Below are 10,484 nucleotides of genomic sequence, written 5' to 3' on the forward strand. Positions count from 1 at the left end.
AAGGTTATTTAGTCGGTTTACTGTTCACCAAATGGTGATGTGGATCAAGGTGTCTCAGATGTCTAGAGGTTTCTTGTTTTTAAACTACCTATATTTGGGGGCACTTCATGGTTATCCCACTGTGGATGAAGGTGTATAATATTGAGTAGCAATTGTCCTAGAGGCAATCACAGTCACAGGAAAGATAGGGAAATTTTATTTACTCATTTAGTGCTTTGAATTCTAATAGAATATACATTCTGATCAAATTCCACTTTATTTTCAAAGAGTAATGGTGAAGAAATTAAAGTAGGCACTGATTAGTTGATTGTAGTAATAACATTTTTTACTTTTATGATATAATAAGTATTGTTTTTCAGCACCTAGAACAGTGCCTGGTACATTGGCTGTTCTTAACAACTATATCTCAATGGCTAGTAAGTAAATATATTGTTAGTTAGTATTCTCAAGGTTAACAACAAGAAGAAAATACACCTAAGTTATTTCCCAAGGGTTTAAAAAGAGCCTGTGACTCTCCACTCTTTGGTTTCTTTCCTTTGGTCCATCCCTTCATTTCAGTTTACACAAAGATCTATACCTTACAGGTGAAACTCAGCTTTGAGGAAATTCTAAAACAAGTTGCTTTACTTAACATAGAGTTTTGGACATACTTGAAAACTAGACGATAGTCCCTTTCCAGACCATGACTACTAGATCTTTTCAACTCTGGGCTAACCATTCAGAGGGCAGAAAGACACTAGTACAGTGACTTCCGGATAGATGAGTCAAGTCATGGCCATTGAGTTCCCTCACTTGAGTGCTCTTATGAAATGACCACATATTGAATGCAGAGATCCTATAACCAGGTATTGAAGGAGAGAGCTTGTGGCTCTGGACTCAGGATATACACATGGTCCTGTAGCTACCCTGTTAACCTGTTAACACAGAATCTTCTACTCTTTCTTGGAGAGTAGCTAAAAAGTTCACAGAAGTTTGGTGTTTTCATTTGGAAATATACTTCACAAAAACATCATTAGCACAGCAAAAATACTTATTGAAGACCCAACATAGGTTTTAACATTTGATTTTCTTCAATGGGGCTATGTTCTCTAGGAGCTAACATCAGCTCTCCTACGACACTAGGTTGTCTTGTTTTGGATTCCAATCTTCTACTGGGGGAAATTACTGTTTTAGATTGGGATGTAAATGGTATTTCTAGAGGCCTGAGCAAGTAAGTGCGTCTTCTTATGCTTCACACCACTCCACTCCTGAGAAACTTCAACAACGATGCCACACCCTTCCTGGTGGAAACCCACCCGCAACCTTTAGTGGTTCAGAGAAACTACATATTGCATCTCCACATTTTGTTATTAGGTAATAGAGAAATGAAAGGAAATGCAAGAGAACTCAGTAGTCACTGGTGTTTTCTGGGATATTTGATAGAGTTATGAAGTTATAACTCTACTCAAATTGTAAAGGAGATTTGCATAACTTTCCTTCGCCTGGGAAGCCAAAGCTATTGACATGCAGTTATTTTGAGAAAATTGCATTTGGGAATTTTTTAAAAACTTTTTCAAAAGAGTGGATCTAAGAACTTTTAAAAAATGCTTTGATTGTAAGAAACCACATCTGTTGAATTAGACTTATTTTAGGTACAGTTGAAGATTTTTTAATATGTTCTTCCCAGGTGATATTAGGTAAAAAACTTAAGAATAAATTAATATGTAGTATGTAAAATTATAATAAAGAAAATATTTTTTAAAATTCCCATCTTATACTAATAGATAGGCAAAGTTGAGAATCTATGGCTTAAATGTCTTTTCACTTTATAACATGTATTTATATATAAAGAAAGAAACTAATGAATAGGGAGTCTGAAATGAACTTGCAGCATTTTTAAAAGCACATGAAAGTAAATCAAGTGTGTCTGTCAGGGCAGCTGTGAAGGTTTACTACCACCGGAAAATCATTTTCCTTCCAAGTGTCTTGATAGCTTTTTACATCAGCGCTGGGTAGGTCTGTGTTGAAATGAAGGACAAATTATTTTTGAAACCAGTGGTTCACAAAGTTTGAAATGAAGTGCAGCTTGATTTGGGCTGTTTCTCTCAATGTGACTCACCAATGTACCCCAAACCTCCAGTCTTCTCCAGACCCTTCCTTGCTATGAAGGACACCTAAGAGAATTTAGCATAATCATGTATAATGTATGACTGAATGCATCACAGCAGGCATTAAGAGCTTTCTGCGGCTGTAATATGAAACCTGCCACAGAGCGTGGCTTGAAGACCAAAACAAAACGTGCAAAACCAAGTTATTTTTGTCTAGACTTTATTATATAGCTATAAAAATGGCTGAGCACACACACACACACACACACACACACACACACACACACACGCACACATCCACATACATACACATGGGGGGAGAGAGGGAGGGAGGTAGAGAGACAGAGAGAGAAAGAGGTGTTAATTTTAGGGGAATAAGCTGGCTAGGTTGCTCTGTAGTACTACACCGCAGAATTATTATAAATTCTTATTAATATTAAATTATTACTTATATTCATCTGGAAACTTCTCTATTCTCTCTTTTTAAACCATTTTCTCACTTATATCTTATGAATTAGTAAAAAAATGTTTGTAAGTGTCCTCTTTGAGGTATTTTTTTGTCTCTGAAGAGTGAGGTTTTCTTTGACATTTTAAACAGTTTTATGGAGGTGTAATTTATATTGCACTTCCTCTGTTTGAAGCATACGGTACTTTACAGACGTGAATGTTTACCATAATCCCTTTAAGGATATTTTCATCACCTACAAAAGACATCTGCACCTCACAGTCATCACTTCTTGACACCCCATCTTTCTAAGCCCTGAAAACCATGAATCTGCTTTCTTTGCCTAGAGAGTTGCACATTTTAGACGCTTTATATAAATGAGTCATACAACTGTGTTTTTTTTTTTTTCTATCTGTCTCCCTCTCAATCTGTATAATGCTGTCAAGGCTCCTCTACTTCGCAGCACATATCAGTGCTTTGTTCTATTTTGTGGTCAAATGCTGTTCCATCATATAGATGCAGCACGCATCCTCTGTCCACTTACTCATCAGAAGATGAAGATATTTAAGAGGGCTTTGTGATAGGAAAAGCAAAGTACAAATGAAAGCATCCTGGTTTCTGTATCATGAAGTGAAACATCCATGACTTTCATTACAGGTGGAGGGATCGCATGCAAATATGAAGACCGGTGTCCTACTTATGTTCCTGTGGGGGTCAGCCTGTGCCCTCCCAGTAAGTATAATGTAGAGATACCACCCTCTTATACTGAAAACAACATCGTTTCAGTGACTATGAACCAGGTGGTTGTGCATCCTTCAGTAAGATAAGAACAACAGTCATTTGTTCAGGAAGCTGTTTTCTTTAAACATCAGCCAAGTCCCTTCTTATTCTGTTCACCTCCGTTCATACAGCTGTGAGTCTCATCTTTTTCCTCATAGCAATGGTCTTCAAAGCATCACCCCTGAGTTGTAGAATCAGCATTAATTAGGCATCTGTTAGAAATTCACATTCTTGAATTTCACCTCAGACCCACTACCCAGATTCTCTGAGAATGGATATAGAAAGTCGAGTTTTAGCAAGACCCCCAGTGGTCCTAAGATGGGCTAAAAGTCATCTATCACTGCTCCCCAGTATATGAAGGGTTAATAATTGCTGCCTTGGGAATTCCCCCGTGGGTTTATTGTGTCTGTTCTTCTTTCTAGGTTGCCAGGTATCAGAATCCTGAATCCGAGAGCTCAGAAGAGTGGATGGTAGGTAGAAAATAAAACACTCTGAAATATTTGAATTTTAATATGTGATTAGTATAACCTAGTTGATTCAATGGCAAATGATAAAACTGGTGATAACTCAAAAGCATGTAAATACCAAGTAGTAAGAACTATGACTTTTAGTTCATTTAAGGAAATAATGCTTCAGTTCTCACGTAGTGTAATTTGGTGAGAAAACCTTTTTAAGTTTTGTTTTTATGCTTTTTTTTTTTTTGTTTTGTTTTGTTTTTCGAGACAGGGTTTCTCTGTGTAGCTTTGCGCCTTTCCTGGGACTCACTTGGTAGCCCAGGCTGGTCTCGAACTCACAGAGATCCGCCTGGCTCTGCCTCCCAAGTGCTGGGATTAAAGGCGTGCGCCACCACCGCCCGGCTTAAGTTTTGTTTTTATAATGATGGGGACCACAGGACATGGGGATGACTAACAATGACCCGGCTGTTCTTGAGAGACCGGAACTTGAAGTCTGCAGACAAGAGCTGTCTAGAAGGCAAGGAGTAGAGAACCTGGGAATGAGGGAAGAAAGATGACAAGACACTAGAGTCCTTGTCACGATGGTGATGTTGACTGAGTGCTGAACTCTCAGTCACTTCATGGTTGCTGATAACCAGTCACGCAAGAACCGCTGCCGGGCAGAGTTCTGACTGTTTGGTATGACTCCTATTTCTCATTTTCCCACCAACACAATGAACTAGGTTTATTTTATTTCCACTGTAATCAGCAGAAATGGAGGCACAGGGATTGATGTAGTCTGTCCAGGGTATATTCTTAACAAACTTTAGAGGAAGACCTACATTAGCGACACTGTGGCTGAAGGGTCTACATTTTTACTTCCTATGATAGATCACAGCCACCTCTCATCCCCCTGAGAAGGGAGCCAGGTCTGCACTTCTTGAGACTGGTGCTGCAGGTCAAGGTTAAAGACTAACTCAGAGTGCTTTGCATATTGCTTGGCTTCCTGTTGGCTTTTTTATAGGATGCAGCTTGGGCCCAACACTCTCACTATTTACCAAACAAAGTCAGAAGCCTGGAGTTGGGTCCTGGCCCTGCCTAGGGCGAGAATGGAGATTGCAGGATATACTACGAACTTTTGTCCATTGGCTGACTGATTTAAAAGCATCCATTTTAAATCTTCTCTCTCATTTAAACAGAGACTTACAACATGCCTTGCTCTCAAATCACGGGAAAAACACCAATGTTTCGCTCTCTTCTGGAAATTCCAAGCGATAGTTGACTGCAGTAGTTTGCAGTTGGGCCTGCTTGCTGCATCATGGAGCAAAGGCAACGTTCGCAGCACCTTTCTCTGACATTCCCCAGACTAGCACTGTTGAGAGGCAGGTGGAAGATAAGCCAGTAGCAACTGTCCCCTTTCTGTTTAGTTCCTTGGGTGTGTCACATGGGACTTCTCTGTGTTTAGGAGAAGGAGAAGAGCAGAGATGGTGGGATAGAGGACCGGGCAGATGTGCCCAGCAGTTCTTAGGCTTCTCATGAGACCTGGGGAAGTGAAAGAAATCACAACTGTGACCGTTGCAGTTACATTTAACATTGATGTCGTTGTCCTCTGCAGACTCCACAAAGGGCTGAATGGCTTTCTCAATTCAATCCTGTCTATTCCTGAATTTTATAAGGTGGAAATACTCAAAATGGATTATTTCTTTGGCCTATATCACACTGAACAGTATCAAAGATGTTCCCATGCCATTGGCTGAATCCACTCTCAGCCATCTCGTAGTATCACACAGTGCGTGGTAATTTTCTTAGCGTATGAATAAGAAACTGTTAGTCAGTTCAAGAGTTGCCCACTCTTCCATATATAAGCAGCATTCCAGATTACCTGAGCCTTAAGAGGTTCCTGGACACGTGACTGGCAATGCCAACACCAAGATGGCTGTTTTTAAGGTCAAAGCCAGGAGGCAGCGAGTTAACTGAGACTGACTCTGGATTCTGAGTCCCAACATTGTCCTATATTACATTTCCTTTGGTTGTAGGAGCAGCCAACTTCAGAGTAGACGTAGTTGGAAAGGTGTCAGAAATACAGGAATCTTCCATATTTATTTCAACATATCTCAGGTTTTTACATGTTTTGCCTCAGATTTTAGACATTCTATTATAATATAAGAGTATGACACATACCCCTCAAATTTAAAAATCACCGGAAATGATTGTAAATATTTGCAGCGACATAACTACTTCTGGAGAATAATTGGCTTTCCTTTCCTCACACAGGGCGGTTTGGCTCAGTCACCACCACCCCCCACGGTAACTCTCTCTCTTATTACTGTCATGAATGTCTCGTGAAGTAACTTTAGTGCTCTGTCCCCTTTCACCGTTCTGAAAGCAGTGAATACAAATGTCGGGCAAGTGATGCGTACCATATTTTTCCTTGGAAATTACAGAAGGGAAATAAACATTTTTCTTTTCCCTTTCAGAACAGTGAGTCATCAGACGAGACCAAAGTTAGCTCAGAGGAACAGGTAATTAAACAGGCTTCCTCAGCTTCTCTGGCTCCTTAGGACTCAAGGGAAAACGATGGGAGATTAAATTACCTGGCAACGGTTCTAAATATAATATTTTCTAACCATTGGTTATGCAGGATAAACAATCCCATAAAATAAAAAAGGAAAAGTGAGAGAAGAAAATTCAAATGTGAACATATTGTTCCTTCATTTTTTATCACATGAGATGTTGTGTCCCTAAATGTCCTTCTTAGTTAAAAAAAAAAAAAGACAAAACAAGGGGAAAAACAAAACAACTGAAACACACACAGAATACACAAACACACACACATACACATACACACATACATAAACACATATGTACACACACACACTGCACACACTGACCATGTTAGATAAGTAATGACTTTAATAAAAACAACTGCTCTAGGGGTGCCTGTCTCTTTAAGACAGTTCCAATGTGATCCTGGGGGGATAAGAAAGGCAGAAATCTTTCATTTAAAGGTATCCTCTGTGTGTGTGTGTGTGTGTGTGTGTGTGTGTGTGTGTGTGTGTGCTGTCACACTTGGAAAGCGAGGGCTTTACCACCGAGTGAGTGATCTCCCTAGCTCTGTTCTGTTGTTACGCTCAGTCCTGTGAGTACCTCAGCAAATGCAGGAGTGTGGCTCTTTCTGAAGTGCAGACTTCTTTTGTATCCTATACAGGGCCAGGTCATTAGCCTCCTTATCCTTACTTACTAGACTTTCATCAAAGACCTTACAGTAATTCAAAACCATAGCACTTGGGAAAATACCCCTTTAGGGGAGAGTTTGTGATTATTGACTTAGGATTCTCTCATTTCTCAAGGGTGGGTAGAAACTGCTGCTTAAGAAAGGTGTGATGTATCATACACGAGGCAGTGTAGGGCTGCAGCAGTGAGGGATGCACCATATACAAGAGAAAGTACCTAGGTATGGTGGCTCATGTCTGCAATTCCAGCATGCAAGCAGTTGAGGCAGGAGGACCACCGTTAGTTTAAGCCCAGCCTGGGCTACACAGTAAGTTCAAGGTCAGTGTAGCGTGCGTTACAGGATAAAACACTGGAGAGAGAGAGAGAGAGAGAAAGAGAGAGCAGAAAGAAAGAATTCACTTGAGTTTCAACCTATTCCTCCTTCTCATTTAAGTTCTGATAGTGATGTGGGAACACATGGAGGAAAAGCGGAAAGAGCCCATCTTTAGATAGCTCCCTCTCCCTCAGCTCCTGGACACTGACTGCAGCTGTTTACCTTGACTTCAGGCGAACGATGACCCCAGCGTCAGCACTGAGTCTGAAGAGGATGTGGACTCTGATGGTGACCAGCATGCTTACAGACCCGCGGGTGGTCTCTCTAAGAGTGTGGGGACAGAAGCTGAGAAGGAAGATGATGAAGACGACAGTGGAGACGACACCTTTGGTGACGAGGACAACGGCCCAGGACCTGAATGGGGAGGACGCTCCAGACCGGACAGTGATGAGGACTCGGCAGACACCACACAATCCAGTGAAGACTCTCGAGAAGACCACGCCCAAGATGCCCCCAGTGACAGCAGGGACCGTGAGGATGAGGCAGCCAGCCGGCCTGAGGCCGGTGACTCCACTCAGGACAGTGAGAGCGAGGAACATTGGGTCGGAGGGGGCAGTGAGGGGGAGAGCAGCCATGGGGACGGCTCTGAGTTTGATGATGAAGAAGGGATGCTGAGTGATGACCCCGAGGGTACCAGGAGCGACCGAGGCCACACCAGGATGAGCAGCGCTGGCATCAGGTCAAAAGAATCCAAAGGGGACCAGGAGCTCACGAGCGCTCGGGATCCAGACGACAGCCAGTCTGTGGAACTGTCAAGCAGCAGCAAGTCCTTCAGAAGGTCCCAGGTCTCCGAGGAAGGTGACAGAGGTGAGCGCCCAGACAGCAGGAGCAGGGAAACCCAGAGTGACTCCACAGAGGACACCGTCTCCAAGGAGGACACAGCCGAGAGCCGGTCCCAGGAAGACAGTCCAGAGGGACAAGACACCAGCAGTGAGTCCAGCGAGGAGGCCGATGGGCCGTCCCAGGAAAGCAGCAGTGAGTCTCAGGAGGGGGTGGCCAGCGAGCCCAGGGGTGACAACCCCGATTACACCAGTCAGGCGGGCGACCGAGAAGACAGCAGCCAGTCCAGTGAGGAGGACAGCCTGAACACACTCTCCAGCTCAGAGAGCCGGTCCACAGAGGAGCAAGCCGACAGCGAGTCCAGCGAGGAGAGTCGGGAGTCGGCCCAGGACGGGGACAGCTCCAGCCAGGAAGGCCTGCGGTCCCAGAGCGCGTCAGGGGAGAGCAGGAGCCAGGAGAGCCAGTCTGAGCAGGAGGACAGTGACAGTGACTCCCGGGACAGCAGCAGGTCCAAAGAGGACAGCACCTCTACAGAGAGCACGTCCAGCAGTGAGGAAGACCGCCACCCCAGAAACCTGGAGGCGGACGGCAGGAAACTCACAGTCGATGCGTACCACAACAAACCCATCGGGGACCAGGATGACAACGACTGCCAAGACGGCTACTAGCCTGACTCAGGAAGGGCTCTCACAGGAGGGGGGCTTGGGGGCCCAAGAGGAGGGAGTTCGCTGCAACTGTAACTTATGATTTGATCAGACGTAAAGCCAGGACCTTTTCCTTCTGTGAGGAGTTGCTCACGTTACTCTGTTTCCTAGGGAGTTGAAGTAATGCCGCACGACGTCGGAACACACACAGGGAGAGTGAACCAAGGAAGGTGTGCGCAGTGGCCTCACAGATGAAGTTGCCCTGACTCACTAACCCGACAGTTATTGGGGTTCTGTGAAGCACCAGGCACAGCACTAAGGGCTGGGGACGGGTGGGTGTCTCAGGCTACTTTGCTCCCGAGGAGCCTATAGAGAGACAGGCAAAACGGAAACATTAAAGAGCACCAGTGAAGGGGGCCCATGCCATGGCAGAGGTCTGCAGAGAATGTGTGGGCCACAGCAAGGGAGACCAGCTTCGCCCTGGAGAACTAGAGGGTTTCACGGCCGCAAAGCCTGAGTTGGAGGGTTCCATAGAATCTCTCAGCTGAAGACAATATAAATTCTATTTATTCTTGAGGGAAACAGTATTAAATCTTATACAATCAATGTTTAGCTTGTAAAGGAGTTCTCAAGCCATGGTACAGTGGGTTATCTTGGATAAACATTTTATTTTCCCCAATTCATTTACCCCATTCAGTGCTTTTGTGGACCTTCTGTAAACACTGCCTTATTGATGATGATATGGATAATTTGGTGGGGAGATAGGAGAAAAAAAATAATTTTAACAAGGTTGTATAGCTTTATTTTTTCCCCCAAACTATCCAGAGTCTTTTACATGTGTTGCAAATAGCAACATTCTGTACGTAGGACTCGACTGTTTTTTGTTTTTTTGTATTTTTTTGTCAAGTGCTATTGAAGTTTTACCTCATGAAAAAGTATTTGTTTTGTAATAAAGATAATAATACCCAGAGGAATTGTGTGCTTATTTATTATGGTGCCTTTGATTATTAGGATATAAATCATGGTAGACAATTCTTTCTCTGCAACATTTCTGATTATTTTATTTTATTAAGATAAACATATTTTTCTTTAATTACTTCATGAAAAATTTCTTTGCAATTGAGGTAGCAGTATGATAAAAATGATATGTTGAAGAGGGCCAGAGAGACAGTTAATTGGGTAAGAGCTCATCCAGCTTATGTAGAGGACCTGAAGTTGGGTCCCAGCACCCACGTTTGGTGGCTCACAACTGTCCGTAACTCCATCTCCAGGGTGCTCTTATGCCTCTAGCCTCCAAGCACACCTGTACTCATGTGCACATACCTCCCCCCCCCACATACTTACACATAACTGAAAACAAAGATGTATGTGTTTGTGATAATGCACTAAATACACTTGCTTCAGGTAAGGAGGGGAGATTGGATTCTTAGCTTTGGTATGAGGCCACATCAAAAGCTTAGGATGTTTGAGATCAGTATTAGTTCTTACTGTTCTTCCAGAGGCTCATCTGCGTATTCTAGAAGGTCCAGGAAAACAAAATCCTGAAGCATTTGTGTCTGGGAGGGAAACATTTCACCTCGGCACTTCTGGCTGACTGGTGTGTTTACCCTTGGATGCACACTGCAGAACATGTGGATTTCCCCACCACTGAGCCAAAAGAATCCAGACTTAGGTGTGATGCCTTTATCTTTCCCTGCAAAGATCAAA

At 43.2% G+C, this 10,484-nt stretch overlaps 1 protein-coding gene across 2 annotated transcripts; it reads left to right on the forward strand.

Annotated features, from left to right (window-relative positions):
* Positions 1-3,210: 3,210 nt before the first annotated feature.
* On the forward strand, positions 3,211-8,801 carry Dmp1 (dentin matrix acidic phosphoprotein 1). 2 transcript variants are annotated; one of them, XM_059275678.1, is made up of 5 exons: positions 3,211-3,264; positions 3,735-3,782; positions 6,021-6,053; positions 6,224-6,268; positions 7,527-8,801. In XM_059275678.1, exons 1-5 carry the CDS (start codon positions 3,211-3,213, stop codon positions 8,799-8,801), a joined length of 1,455 nt encoding a protein of 484 aa, XP_059131661.1. The 2 variants fall into 2 exon arrangements, with proteins under 2 accessions (XP_059131661.1, XP_059131662.1); XM_059275679.1 differs by lacking the exon at positions 6,224-6,268.
* Positions 8,802-10,484: the final 1,683 nt, after the last annotated feature.

Source organism: Peromyscus eremicus, chromosome 10 (assembly GCF_949786415.1).
Source record: "Peromyscus eremicus chromosome 10, PerEre_H2_v1, whole genome shotgun sequence".
NCBI lineage: Eukaryota > Metazoa > Chordata > Mammalia > Rodentia > Cricetidae > Peromyscus > Peromyscus eremicus.

Excerpts from the sequence above, each read along its gene's own strand:
- Dmp1 (XM_059275678.1), top strand. The coding sequence starts at position 3,211 with ATGAAGACCGGTGTCCTACTTATGTTCCTGTGGGGGTCAGCCTGTGCC. Across the intron at positions 3,265-3,734 it reads GGTCAGCCTGTGCCCTCCCA|GTTGCCAGGTATCAGAATCC; the intron begins GTAAGTATAATG and ends TCTTCTTTCTAG. Across the intron at positions 6,269-7,526 it reads AAGTTAGCTCAGAGGAACAG|GCGAACGATGACCCCAGCGT; the intron begins GTAATTAAACAG and ends CCTTGACTTCAG.